At 38.0% G+C, this 14801-nt stretch overlaps 1 protein-coding gene across 6 annotated transcripts in view; it reads left to right on the forward strand.

Moving 5' to 3' along the window:
- Positions 1–556: 556 nt before the first annotated feature.
- LOC127788439 (cysteine synthase-like) overlaps positions 557–14801 on the forward strand; it is a 96305-nt gene continuing 82060 nt past the window's right edge. For all 6 annotated transcript variants that reach the window (XM_052316695.1, XM_052316693.1, XM_052316696.1 and 3 more), the window contains exons 1-5: positions 557–874; positions 2718–2827; positions 3100–3157; positions 3380–3643; positions 3742–3879. In XM_052316695.1, the coding sequence (XP_052172655.1) occupies positions 611–874; positions 2718–2827; positions 3100–3157; positions 3380–3643; positions 3742–3879 (834 nt within the window). In that variant the 5' untranslated portion in view covers positions 557–610. The remainder of the gene's footprint in view (positions 875–2717; positions 2828–3099; positions 3158–3379; positions 3644–3741; positions 3880–14801) is intronic.

The following is a 14801-nucleotide window of genomic DNA, read 5'->3' on the forward strand; positions in this document are numbered from 1 at the left end:
GTATCAACATTTTGACCTTTTTTATTTCGCTAAAGTCGTGATATTAAAAATGATTAAACGATTTTCAGCTTAATGCATGTTTATATTCATTGTTTAATTATTTCATGTTTAAGAACTATATACATTGCTTTCAAACACGTGACATAGGACAAGTTTAGCCTTTCAATTTAATACGTATCTGAATTCAGTGTTGGATTATTTCACATTCAAATTCGATATTCAATTTTTTTTAGTTGCACCATGCCTTCAGGCATGGGTTATCTCTAGTATACTTATATTATAAATCTAATAATTATAATAAATTAATTTGATATGTTATAAATACTATTTTAATAAAAAATTTGTAAAAGATAAAAAAAAATTCAAAAATGTTGTCACGGTATTCTTTATATATTTTGAATGTTGAGTAATCTTTAATTTTTTAAAGAAGAAAATTTTGATTATTTTCTCTATCATATATAAAGAGAAAATAAGACATTAAGACATATTTTCTCTGATATATTTATATATATATATATATACATATACATACACACAGACATGCACCTAATCCTAATCCAAAACCATTCTAAAACCCACCTGTCTAGCGTCTGCAGAAGGAGCTTCTTCTATGGCGGTGTGTCCTCTTCTCATTTCTCCGCCATGCCAAGTCTCCCCCAAATTCAGCCCTTTCCAATTCATTCACTGTGCTATCATATACGGATCCAATGCCGTTTCATCCACGCCAAGAAGAGTTGCGGCTATCTCTGGAAGAAGTAGTAGCACCGCCGCATCTCGAGCAGCCTCTGCCGCCGCAGTAGCTCCTTCGCCCCAGGTTTACGCTGGGGAAGAAGACCTCGACCTCGCCGTCAACATCGCCGACGATGTAACCCAGGTTCTACTCTCAATTCGCCCCTTTCTCTATCTTTGTAAACAATTATGTTACGAAAATGCATTGACTGCTGATAGGAAGTATACGTGATCCCTAATTACCTTTATCATTTGAGAGACGATATCTAAATGGTATAGTTTGGTTATTGGAAGAATGTTTCAAATAGTATTCAACAATATGGCTCTTCATGAGGTAAAGCGATTCTGGCAATTAGGAAAATGGTTTGGTCATTGCAATTGTAATGTGATGGCCTCAACTAGAATCAACTTGGGAAAAGATCTAGATAACTCTAAATCGACATGGATGTCCATATAATATTTGGCATTGATATTGAGTTATGTGCGATTATATTGGTTTCACGAGACATTGCATTATGATTAAGCTAGTACTTGTGTTATATGAAATATTGCGTGTCATTTCATTACATGAGAAGATTAATGATTGTAGTTTTTTTTTTTATTATGTTATTACAAAATCCTTATATTCTAGTTTTATATTAATTATTGCAAAACTTATTACTCGGTAATCTGTGGGCTCACCCATCATCTTTTTACTATTTTGGGTGACCAAGAGAATGAATAGATTTGGACTCTGGTCTGGTGCTGCAAACCAATACGTTGTGACTTATAAGATTTGTTTTTTCTGATTTTCTTATTTTATTATGCTTTGGACATTAATTGAATGCATTTGGTGTATTTTAATGGAGTTCATGGGCTATAAATGGTGATTAAATTTGAGTATTTTAATGGAAGTAAAATATATATTATTGACTGAATTAGGTTTCTGTGTTTCTTGAGCTAAGACTTGAGTTTCATGGTTGGTCTTGCCCTTAGTGTGTGCAACACAGAAATAGTGTGGTTAGGTTTTTATTTTTATTTTCCCAATTTTTGTTGGAGTCAAATCTTTTTTTGAAGTTCTGAGCAAACTACATGCCATACAAAGTTCTCTCTCTATCTCTATATATATTCAAATAAATAGTGAGCTATATTAGAGTAAATTCATATGAGTGCCTCTTGTGATTTATGCCTAAATCACTAACCCAGAAGAGACATGGATGTTTGTTTGTTTTCCATCATGTGTCTGTAGGAAAATGCTTGTAGACTGCAACTATATTGAGTATCATCTTAAAAACTAGAGCTCATAACCCTTCTTTGCATGCTAACATTATAACATTGTATACAGAGAGAGGGGGAGGGAGTACCCTGCCTCCTCTTTGCTTTTATATTGGCGCCACATATCACCAACTAAAAACCATCTTCGAAGATATACATTCGGCATTATCTATTCAGGGTTATATATTATGGGTGGGCATCCTGGTTGTCCAACTCAAATGACCAACATCTTATGGCACACTGATGGTTACTGTTTCTCCCAATTTTTTGGTAGTAGAGAAGCATGAGGCCATACTACCTAATAGGTTTTGTCTAAAGGTATTTCCATATTGTGTTTGATACTTATGTCTGACTATTACACATGTTCAGAGACATTTATGCTTTCAATGAGTTCCTATTTTTTGTTTCTATGTATAAACTACTGAATAACATTATACTTTTGGGATATTCATATATCAGTTTTTTGTTTTTAAACATTGGATGTTGAAGAATAGTATGTTTTAGGAGTCCAGAAAAATCTTTGGAGAATCATTTGGATGATTTCCCAAATCTTAATAATGAATCCTCGTTCAGATGTACCCTAGGACTAATTTATTTGAGAACAGTTAGTTAGCTGATATTTAACATGTAATTTCCTCCTTAGAGTTCCAAACTGATGCCAACAACATATTTTTTTTACTATGGTTGCTTACCTTTCTGTGTTTTTGGCTTCTTATGGTGACAAATTGATATAGTTGATTGGGCAAACACCAATGATATATCTCAACAAAGTTACAAATGGCTGTGTGGCAAATATTGCTGCAAAACTAGAATCTATGGAGCCTTTCCGAAGTGTCAAGGATAGGTAACTTTCTATTTGGGAAAAATGATGCTTTTCAAGTTTATGTCCTTCTAGGAGTATTTGATCTGTTTGCGACTGCTTTTTCTTTTGCTGTTTGATTCTAAAGAATCATCAGAGTATCTGGTTTATCTTCTTAGTTCGAGCTCTTACATAACTCACCTAGATGGTCACTCATCATTTGGCAATTAATGAATAACAGAATCACATACAATGTATGCAGTTTTTGCTATTTTGTGCCTGCTGGATTTTGACTTTTTATGCACTTGATGTTTCAGAGTTGGTTATTGTATGATATCTGATGCAGAAGAAAGTGGGGCAATTTCTCCTGGGAAGGTTAGCATTGTTTTTCTATTTTTGATTTGCAAGAGTCAGGTTATATGCTCATCTCATGGGAACGATAGCATGATTTTCTGTTGCTCTAAATTACAGGAATGAATTGCATATGTCAGGTTAAAGGTTCATCAGTAAACTAATTACTTATTTTTTCTTCATAAATTAATGCTTGAATAAAAGCATGCATTCGGTAGTAACAAATATGTCTTAATGTTTGTACAGAGCATATTAGTTGAACCGACTAGTGGAAATACAGGACTGGGTATTGCATTCGTTGCAGCAACTAAAGGGTACAAAACCATTCTCACCATGCCTGCATCCATTAATCTTGAAAGACGGCTCCTTCTGCGTGCACTTGGAGCAGAGATTGTTTTGACAGACCCAGAAAAAGGAGTAAAAGGAGCTGTTGATAAAGCTGAAGAAATTGTTCTGAGCACTCCAAATGCATATATGCTGAAACAGTTTGACAATATGGCAAATGCAAAGGTCATTGCTGTTTTTGCATTTCTATGCATTTTTATGCATCTTGCTTGTGAACAAATTTTGTTTGTGTTTTCTCAAAGTGCTTATTTCCATGAACACAGATCCACTTTGAAACCACGGGCCCAGAAATATGGGAGGATACCAGGGGCAGTGTTGATGTCTTTATTGCAGGAATTGGAACTGGTGGTACCATCACTGGCAGCGGACGCTACTTGAAAATGATGAAAAAAGATATTAAGGTAATAACCATTCTTTCCGGGAGGGACACAATCCTTATACTTAATGGTATATTTCACAATCATGAATTATAGTTGGTATCATACAAGATGATTTATGGTTATCTTTCATTGTTTTTTCCTCAAGGATTATAGTAATATGTTGCATTAAGACTTGGCATGTTGGCTACAATAGTGGACTATAGTTAATATTTACCGATCATCTTTATGTGGATTTATTGGAAATTATATTGAATGAATTGCAATGATTAAAGAGCATGTTGGTGATAGGCTTGATGCAAGCTAAACGTTAAGAAACTAATCTGTCTTGTTATTTGGCACTAGTCTGATTCCCTGGCTGTGCCATAGAGTCTTGTTTCAGAAACCTAGTTTATTGAACCATAAAAATGTAAGTACTAGTGCCATAATCAAGTTTTTGTTCCTTACACATCAAACAATAGGTTCTGATATAGCACCTGTAGCAAAGAAGGAGGGGGGAAGGCATGATTAACAATATTTCAATATTCAATAATCCTTTCCTTAACCCTCTTAACATTCTCATTCTTGCACTAGAAATATTATCAAGACCATGAAATTAATGAAAACTTAAAACAGAAAATAAATCTTCAATTTGTCATCCACCACATGGAATATATATGCAAATCCCTTTGCTTAGCCTAGGGTTGTGCATAATTTGGTTCAAATCGTTGAACCAAACCGGACCAGTGAGTTTGATTTGGTTTGAGTTTTTTTTTACAAAATGGTTTACAGTTTGGTTTAGGTTTGTGAAACAAAAGACCATAAACCATAAACCATATTATATTATATATTATACAAAATCTAAAATTCTAAACTAGTAAAGCAACACAGTGCAACATGTATAAATTCTGTTTAGTTTTGTGAACTGCTTAATTATATTGTATTCTATTTTTTTGTTTCATTCGCAAGTGGATAGTTTCAGCTTTGATGGATAAGTATTAGAAGTTTGGTTGATGTTTTTCCCAAAAGAGTTTTAATCGTAGTGTAGTGGTTGTCTTGTAAGTGTATAAGTGTAATAGTTGCTGCAAACTGTAAAATATGTTTATATATATATAGCCATTATATTGTTTAAACCATGGTTTTAACCAAAAAAAACTGCAATTTTATGGTTTGATTTTGTTTGGTTTCACCACTAAAATGGTTTGGTTTGGTTTGAATTTCTTCAAACCGTAATATGTGGTTATATTATTTCAAAATTCTTCCAAAGCAACCCAAACCAGACTGTGCACACCCCTAACTTAGCCAATCCCCTTCAATTTCCTTTCTTCCTGCAGATTAAGATTGTGAAACATTTCCACACCACTTGATGGTATAGTACAAACTTAATGGTTGATAACCTCTGTATTTAATAATGAGTCCTGAAACCTTCATGCACTAGTACTCTCTCTCTCCCCCTCCCTCCCTCCCTTTGTGTTGCATTTTTGTGTTTGGAATGGGTAACCTGAGCAAGGTAGGTGTATTCGGACCTACATTTTAGAAGTCAAGGTCTATATTGCTATGGTTCCAATCTAGATACACTTACGTAAATAATGTGAAGAATTTGATAATAGAAAATTTTGAAGAAATGGACACTAAATATTCATGGATGTTTAGAACTATTTCCTCATGTTAATTCTTGTTGCATGAATAACTTGGCGTTTCTCTTATTTTGGGTAGGTGACTTTTCTCTCTCTTTCCCTTTATTTGTACTAGAGGTGATAGGCACACACCGTGCTACAATATGTCTATGGTGTTGCCTTTTTCAAGTTTTCCTTTTTTTTTCATCATTCTTCTTCTCCCTGTATACTTGTATATCAAAGAATTTGTAGGGCAACAGTGGAATTGGTTTAAGTTAAGGTAATTGGGCAACTATGGCTGGTATATATATTACTCAAGACAAAGGTGTCAAAAAGAGTGTATGTAAAATTTATTTTTAGGATCACCCTAGCAAAGCCTTCAAAAATGGGAAACACTAACAGGTGTTGTCCCTTTATATTCATTTTTTATCTTACTGAAATGCCTTATCCTAGCCATAATAATATAATTTGCTTGGTGTGATGGTCAAGAAGATTTATTGTAGCTTCGTAGGTAACAGTAAAATTTAATTTAATTGAATGGGCTTTGGTTTGTAGCAAGCTAACAAAATTGGTTTGAGTCTTAGCTCAGGTTTGAACTAATATGAGCATGATATGTTATGTCTCTGAATTGCCTTTCTATTTCCTTTTACTTGAAAAGCCTAACATTTTTGTGAGATTTATTTCCTTCCCTGTATTTAGACATGTATAGAATGTGTTTATAGTTAACTAGTTATTAGCTAATAATTAGGGTAATTAGTCTCCATGATTTAGGCTGTAATTATCTCCATGATTAGTGAACAGATTTGGTCCCTAGAGTAGGGAACTCGAACTCAAGTCGAGTTTAGATCAAAGAACTCGCTTACTTTGATTCAATAGATAGGAAACCTATTTATACAAGATTCTATTGCTATCTAATCCTATAAATTAGGAGCTAATATACAACAGAAAATAAGATAAGAATATTTCTATCTTCTCCTATTATTTTTCCTAAATTTTAGGAACTTATCTAGCTGCTTCTTTATCTTCTTTCTTTTGAACTGCTGGTGGCTTATCTACTGAATCAGCCTCTTTATCTTGCTTCCCGTGACTTCTTCATGGGCTATGACTCTGTCCAAGTAGTAGTGGGATCCCAATGACTTTCTTCCACTTGAGATGCAGTACTGGTGTGATAAAAGGCTGTTTCATTAAATATTACATCACAAGAAACAAAGAATTTTTGTGATGTGGGACAATAACATTTATATCTCTTTTGGGTAGGAGAGTAACCAATGAAAATACACTTGAATGACTTTGGTTCTAGTTTGTGACGGTTTGGGCTGGTTTGATAGACATAGGCTACACATCCAAACACCTTTGGGGTAAGAGTATTGAGAATCCGAACATAAGGAAATGTAGTCATCAGGTTGTTCAAGGGTGTTTGGTATTTCAGAACTTTGGTTGGGAGCCTATTAATCAAGTAAGTAGCTGTTAGAATTGCCTCCCCCCAATACCTATTAGGAGTAGAACTTGTGAACATCAAGGATCTAGCCACTTCAAGTAAATGGCGGTTTTTTCTTTCAGCTACCCCATTTTGTTGGGGAGTGTAGGGGGATGTTCTTTGATGAAATATTCCATTTGTAGTGAGATATTGGGTAAATGGGTAAGAGAAGTATTCTCGGCCATTATCAGTCCTAAGGATGCAAATAGAGGACTGAAAGACATTTAGAACAAGCTTATGGAAATTCTGAAAAATTGCACATACCTCAGATTTTTCTTTCATTAGATATACCCAACATACCCTTGTGTGATCATCAATGAATGTCACAAACCATCTGGTACCATTCAAGTTTGAAACCCTAGCTGGACCCCATATATCACTATGGATCAAATGAAATGGTTTGGAAGGATTATATGCCTTTTGAGAATAGGAACTGTGAGTTTGTTTGGCAAGAATGCAATGGTCACATTTGAGCTCCAAATTAGCTTTATTGATGAATAAATTGGGAAACAAATGTTTCAAATACTGAAAACTAGGATGACCAAGACGTTTATGCCATAACAAAATTTCTGAATTCACACTAACCGAAAAAGAAAAACTACGAGTCAACTGACTAAGAAAAGCCTTGTTGTCCAATACCCAATAAAGCCTATCCTTCTCCTCAGCACTGCCAATCATCTTTCCCGTGGACCGATCCTGAAAAATACAATGTGAGGAAGAGAATGTCATGGTGCAATTTAGGTCATTAGTGAGTTTACTCATAGATAACAAGCTACACTTCAAATTTGGCACATATAAGACAGATTCAAGAACTAAACCAGCCACACATACTTTCCCTTTTCCTTTAACTGAAGATATTGTTCCATCTGCCATTAACACAGTTAGATCCCTATTTTCCAACTGAAAATTTTCAAACATAGCCATGGAACCGGTCATATGATCGGATGCTCCTGTATCCACAACCCAACTGCTGTTGCTTATCCTCCTAGTAGTTAAGGAAAAAACTGTGTTACCTCTTTGGGTGAAAGATGGTGCTGGAGTTGTTGCTGCTGGTCCATCTAATTCCTTTTGAATATGTGCTCCATTCAGTAATTTCTGCAAGAAATCTACTTGATCTGCTGTTAGATTCAATCCCATACCTCTTTCGTTGTTGGGAGGACTTGCAGTTGCAGGCATACTTGTAGCTGTATAGGCTGGTCTTTCCCTCTCCTTCTCCTTCTTGTTTCTTGGTTGCCATTTTGGTGGCTTCCCATGGAGTTTCCAGCAGTTGTTTTTTGTGTGGTAGGACTTATTACAGTGTTCACACCACTGTTTAGCCTTCAGATTTTCTTCTTTTCTTGTTGCAGCAAGGGTAGATCCAGAGTTGGGTTCTGCTAAAACAAGCATGACTCTCCTTCTGCTCTCCTCACGTCTAACTTCCGCGAATGCTTCTCTAAGTGTTGGTAGAGGCTTGATGCCTAAGAGGCGTCCTCGAACCTTATCCAAGTCTGAATTGAGGCCTTGAAGAAAGTCGAAAACTCGCTCCTTCTCCTGCATCTTGTTATATTTCTGGCTGTCACTTGAGCATTCCCACTTCGGGTCATAGTACAAATCCATTTCTTGCCATAGCTCTACTAGATTGTTGTAATATTCAGTAACCGAGAGTCCACCTTGTTTTGTAGTCCGAATGGCTGCTCTAATCTCGAAACATTGAGCAGTATTCTCAAGGTCGGAATATAGCTCATGGACTGCACTCCATACTTCTTTTGCAGTTTTATAAAACAGATAGGTTCGGCCTATCTTTGCTTTCATCGAGTTGATTAGCCATGCCATGAGAATAGAGTTTTCTACTTCCCATCGCTGGTAATCCTCGGACTCTTCTTGAGGTGTTGGGATGGTTCCAGAAAGATAGCCGAATTTTCCTTTGCTCTTAATCACCAAAGCCACGGACTGAGACCATTCCCGAAAATTTCTGCCATTTAACTTGTGCTGTGTGATTTGCAGAGGTTGGCTATCCATGGAGAAGGTGCTGGTGGGCTGCATGCTAGACTGCTGAGATGCTGATCCGAGGGAAGACTTCTCAGTCGCTGGAATGGCTGTTGGATTAGGGCTAGCTGTCTTGATCAAGATGCTCAGCTATAAAGATCGAGCTCTGATACCATGAACAGATTTGGTCCCTAGAGTAGGGAACTTGAACTCAAGTCAAGTTTAGATAAAAAAACTCGCTTACTTTGATTCAATAGATAGGAAACCTATTTATACAAGATTCTATTGCTATCTAATCCTATAAATTAGGAGCTAATATACAACAGAAAATAAGATGAGAATATTTCTATCTTCTCCTATTATTTTTTCCTAAATTTTAGGAACTTATCTAGCTACTTCTTTATCTTCTTTCTTTTGAACTGCTGGTGGCTTATCTACTGAATCAGCCTCTTTATCTTGCTTCCCGTGACTTCTTCATGGGCTATGACTCTCTCCAACAATTAGATCCATTATTTAGGACTTACTGTAATGAGCCTATAAATAACATAATTGAGGGACTAATCTCTCAAGTTCTCTCTCCTAATCACTCTCACATGGTATTAGAGTCTGTATTGAGAAAACCCTAAAAATCCCCCGCTGTCTCTATTTTGGCAGATCTCACACCCTAATCTTTCTCTCTACCCACAACTAGTTGAGCCTATTGGCACTTTTTCCAGTGTTTTTTTTCCAGAAAACCAATCACACTATCATCCTCGAACACTTCAAATCGGCCAACCCCCAGTGTCGCGCAGCCATTGATGAAGAAACGCGCCCCCACGTGCCACCGCACACAATCTACTTCTGCCTCCACGTGCCAACTTGTGTAGGCGCGTCCGTTGTCGTCTTGCCTTCAACCACTCCAGATCAGACCTCCAGCACCCCCTAAGTCCATTTCCTTTGTCAAAACCCTTGCCATGTCTGGCCTTAGTGACACCATTTTTGCCTCTAGTGCTCTCATTTTAGCATCTGACACCTCTGCTGCTGCTCAAACCTTTGTTGTCTCCAATCTCAAGACACCTAACACCACCACTATCAAGTTGATAGGGTCTGCCAACTATCTCTCATGGGCATCCTCTATCAAAATGTGGTTCAAAGGACAAGGCCAAGCCAATCATCTTACCACAAAGGCTGAAAGTGTGCCAGTAGCAAACCGGGCTAGATGGGAATAAGTTGATGCCTAGTTATGCAGTATCCTATGGCAATCCATTGATCCATCAATCTTACAACTCTTTCACCCCTTTGAAACTTGTGCTAACGTATGGAAAGAAGTTGAAGAGTGCTATACTAATGCTATCCAATGCTTGTATATTGTGGTCTCTAATATCAAGAATCTCAAGTAAGAGACATCCATGGAATCTTATATTGGGTAGGTTCGAGCACTCATGTAGGAATTTGATGCTCTTCTCCCTCTTACTACTATCCGCACTTAACAGATTGCACAAAGAGAGAAATTTTTCATGGTTATTGCTCTCTCTGGACTTAAACCTAAATTTGACGCTATCAGACATCAAATCCTGACTAGCTCCACTAATCCTACCATGAAGGATTCCTTCAAAAGGTTGTTGAATATGATAGGTGCACACGATGTGTCCTCTTCATCTATTGTTGTTCCTCCATTTGAATCTTCGGTTCTTGTATCTCAGGCCTCCAACTTAGGAGGAAACAAGGGACGTAACAATAGTTGTCCATGTCCACAGTGCACTTTGTGTAAGAAAATGCGTCATTTTGAGGAAAAATGGTGGAAGAAACATGGTCGCCCAGCTGGTCCACCTATATCATCTACCAGTACTACTAATGTGTTTTAGAGTGATCCTAGTCCCACCCTATCTCCACCGAGTTCACAGTTGATACCTATATCTGTAGTCGAGTATGATGCTTTCTTGAAATTCTAGGCCGCACAATAGTCTTACTGTGGTAACCCCATTGCTTGCATTGCTAAAGGTCTATCTCTTAGTCCTTGGATTATAGATTTTGGTGCCACTGACCATATGTGTGGTAATAAACTTCTTTTCTCCTTACTTACCTATTTTGATACTTTGCCCACTATTACCCTTGCTAATGGCACCAAAATTGTAGTTAAAAGGATAGGCTAAACTACACCCATCTCATCTTTATCTTTAAATTATGTTTTATATGTTCTTGGTAGTCCTTTTAATTTAATTTCAATTAGCCAGCTCACTAAAACCCTTAATTGCTCAGTCACCTTCACTCCTACCTATGTTTGTGTACAGGATCGGGGTATGGGCCAGACAATTAGCGTCGAGCATGAGTCACAGGGTCACTACCATCTAGCTATGCCTAGTTCACCAGTAGCCTACACCAATATCACCTCTCTTGAACTCCTCCATCGTCACCTTGGTCACCCGAGTCTCTCTAAATTCAATAAATTTGTTCCAAGTTTATCCTCTTTATCTATTTTAGATTGTGAGTCCTATCAACGTGGAAAACACACTTGTAGTCATTTTCCCCATAGAGTCCCCAATTGAATTGAGTCCCTTCTCTCTTATTCACACAGATGTCTGGGGTCCTAGCCATGTTACTTCTATTCTTACTTTGTTACCTTTATTGATGACTATTCTCATTGTACTTGGCTCTTCTTATTGAAAAGTCATTCAGAGTTGTTTTCCATATTTCAAACATTTTGTGCTGAAATAAAGACTCAGTTTGGCAGAACTATTTGTGCCTTGTGTAGTGATAATGCTCCAGAATATTTCTCATATCAATTTACAACATTTATGGCTACTCAAGGCATTTTACACCAGTCTTCTTGTCCATATACTCCACAACATAATGGAGTAGCTAAAAGGAAAATTTGTCATTTAATTGAGACTGTCTGAACTCTATCATAATCATTGCATGCCAATTTTCCTTCTCAATTTTGGGGTGACATAGTTCTTACTGCCTATTGTCGCGACCCTAGGGTTTAGCTAGGGTCTAGGAAGGAAATGGGAAGAATTTGGGAGAGGAACAGAGAAGAAATTGGAGGGAGATATATAGCAGAAATTAAGAGAAAGGGAGGGAAATAAGGAAGAACTAGAGAGAGAAAGTAATGAGGGAAATATGAATTCACTAAATCATTCCAACATACATTTCTCTATATGTTATGGCTTATTTATAGGCTGTTCAAGTAATAGAATATTGTAGAATAGCACCCATGTGCACTTTAACAGAATGAATAGCATCTCCTAACCAACAATTGTAACTAATGGCAGCATTGCCCCTCTAATTCCTCTTGGGTCATGACAATTTCCCCTCCTTGAAAGGTTTCTTGTCCCCAAGAAACTTATTACCATTGAACCGTTGTTATTCATCCGGTGCCCATCTTCACCAACTGATTTCTTCTTCGCCTTTTCTTGTTCTCCTTTCGTATTACCCTTTTCTTTTGATTTCTCTTTCCTTCTTCCTTAATAGAACTACGACTAGCGGCAACCGAGATGCAGCTGATTGATTGCACCTTCAACAATTCCGAGTCTCACTGCAAAGAGCTGCCATAATCACACTTGAATCGCTGCTATCCATTTCCACAGCCGAGTTTCCAGCCACGAGGCTACCACCTGCTTCGTCTTCAGCTTTTGGATTGCCTGAATTGCCTAGCCTTGTTTCGCTCTAGGCAACTGATCTGTAATCGACAGCCTTCCTTACTCCTAGAATCTTAGTTCCATGCTCGCCCAGACCTATTCCCCCTTCTATGTTGGTCGATTCTGCTGCAACCCATAAAATGTGCCAGAATCAAGTCAGAATTTGCCTAGAACTCACCTTTCGCTCAACTTCCAAATCTGAGTTGAGAATCACAATTGAAATCGAGGCAATTGAGAATTGCTGCTTGCAGAATTCTCCTCTGGACCGTTTCCGATGGTGCCTGCCTTCACAACTCGATCACAGGCAGTGACCTAGATTTGCTTTGGATAATAGCCGAAGTCACATGTAGTGGCCGCGCCTTCCTTCTTGCCTCGCTCAAGGCTATGATGCTTCCTATTCTCCTGAATCAACACCTCTGATCTGCAATTGAATTGTCGATTATCGAAATTGCTTGCAACTAATCGCTATCTACCCATGGTCCAGTGGATTCAATGATCGCCCAGGCCGGTGCCTTCTTCTCCACCCAATCACCGACCTCTAGTTGTCGAAATTCACCTGAATTCCGTGCCTCAATTAATTGGATCGGCTCTGCCTCAATACGTTTCTGCTGGAATCTAGTTAGAAATAACCTGGAACTTGCCTCCCTCAGCTTCCAGAGAACCAAGCAGATCCACTTCGCTAGGATCACTTCTGATCAGCAATTCGCTGATGTTCCACAATCACACAAGAGATTGTTTCTTGCCTTCGCCTTCCTCAAAATCCAAATTCAGCAGTACTAAGCTCGCCTCAATCAACTGCACATGACCGCGTATGTTCACAGTCACCGTCGGAATCGCCTTCCAAGTTTCGAACACAATTTACTAGAATTCATAGTCGGAATCAACTCCGAACTCCGCCTTCAAGATCCATTTTCGATCCCAAAACCCGCTGCGCCACTCTGATAACAACGTTTCTGCTGTGCCAATACTTTCGGAACTTGATTGAATCGATTCGGCCTCCAATTTCAAGACATATCAGATTACGGAACCAGCTCCGCCTACGCAATTCAAATCTGAGACGAAATTTACAACCACAAGACTACCTTACTTCTCGACTGAATCAAGTCAGAGATAACCTGGCCACAATTCACCGGAATTCCACCAACCTCTGTTTAGTCAAATTTGATAGATTCACCTCAAGCTCCATTGCAAATGCCAACGTTCTGCTATTATGAACTTAATCGCCGCTTCGTCTCCAATTCCGAGCCCGAAGTGCTTTGCTCTGATTAATTTTCCAGTCACCAGAATTGCAACCAGGACTGTTGGAAATTAATCCGCCCTAAGTGTCGAAAATCATTGCTTCGATCAATTCCGCAATCTATTGTTTGAATTTGCTATGGAATCGCCTTGGTCAATTGCTACAACTTCCGATTCACAACCAAGAATTGTCGGCTCTGATACCAAATGTCACGACTCTAGGGTTTAGGAAGGAAATGGGAAGAATTTGGGAGAGGAACGAAGAAGAAATTGGAGGGAGATATATAATAGAAATTAAGAGAAAGGGAGGGAAATAAGGAAGAACTAGAGAGAGAAAGTAAGGAGGGAAATATGAATTCACTAAATCATTCCAACATACATTTCTCTACATGCTATGGCCTATTTATAGGCTGTTCAAGTAATAGAATATTGTAGAACAACACCCATATGCACTTTAACAGAATGAATAGCATCTCCTAACCAACAATTGTAACTAATGGCAGCATTGCCCCTCTAATTCCTCTTGGGTCATGACACCTATTACCTTATTAATCGCATGCCCTCTTTCGTTCTGCAGGATCAAATCCCTCATAGTATTTTGTTTCCTACTCAGCCACTTTATTTCCTTTCTCTTTGTGCCTTTGGTTGTGTTTGTTTTGTGCATTGTCTTAACTCCTAGATGGGACAAGCTCACTGCTAAGGCTCTTAAATGTATTTTATTGGGCTATTCCCGATTACAAAAGGGCTACAAATGTTATTCTCTTGAGTTAAATAGATACATCATGTCTATTGATGTCATTTTCTTTTAATAACAATCCTTCTTTCCAATTGCTCAGCTTGACTCGCAAAGCATTGATCAGGTTTTACCCATTCCCTTTTATTCTCCTTCCTTGCCTTTAGAGGATTTGCTATCTCTTCTCCTACAGATCCTCCTCTTCTCACTTACCATCGTCATCCTCGTCCTGTTACCAGAGCTAGCCAACCCATGCAGACTCACTCTCTCCGGCTGACGTCCCTCATACCACGAATCTGGATCCAGATAGTCTCCCTATTGCC

The sequence above is a fragment of the Diospyros lotus genome, chromosome 13 (assembly GCF_014633365.1).
Source record: "Diospyros lotus cultivar Yz01 chromosome 13, ASM1463336v1, whole genome shotgun sequence".
Taxonomy (NCBI): domain Eukaryota; kingdom Viridiplantae; phylum Streptophyta; class Magnoliopsida; order Ericales; family Ebenaceae; genus Diospyros; species Diospyros lotus.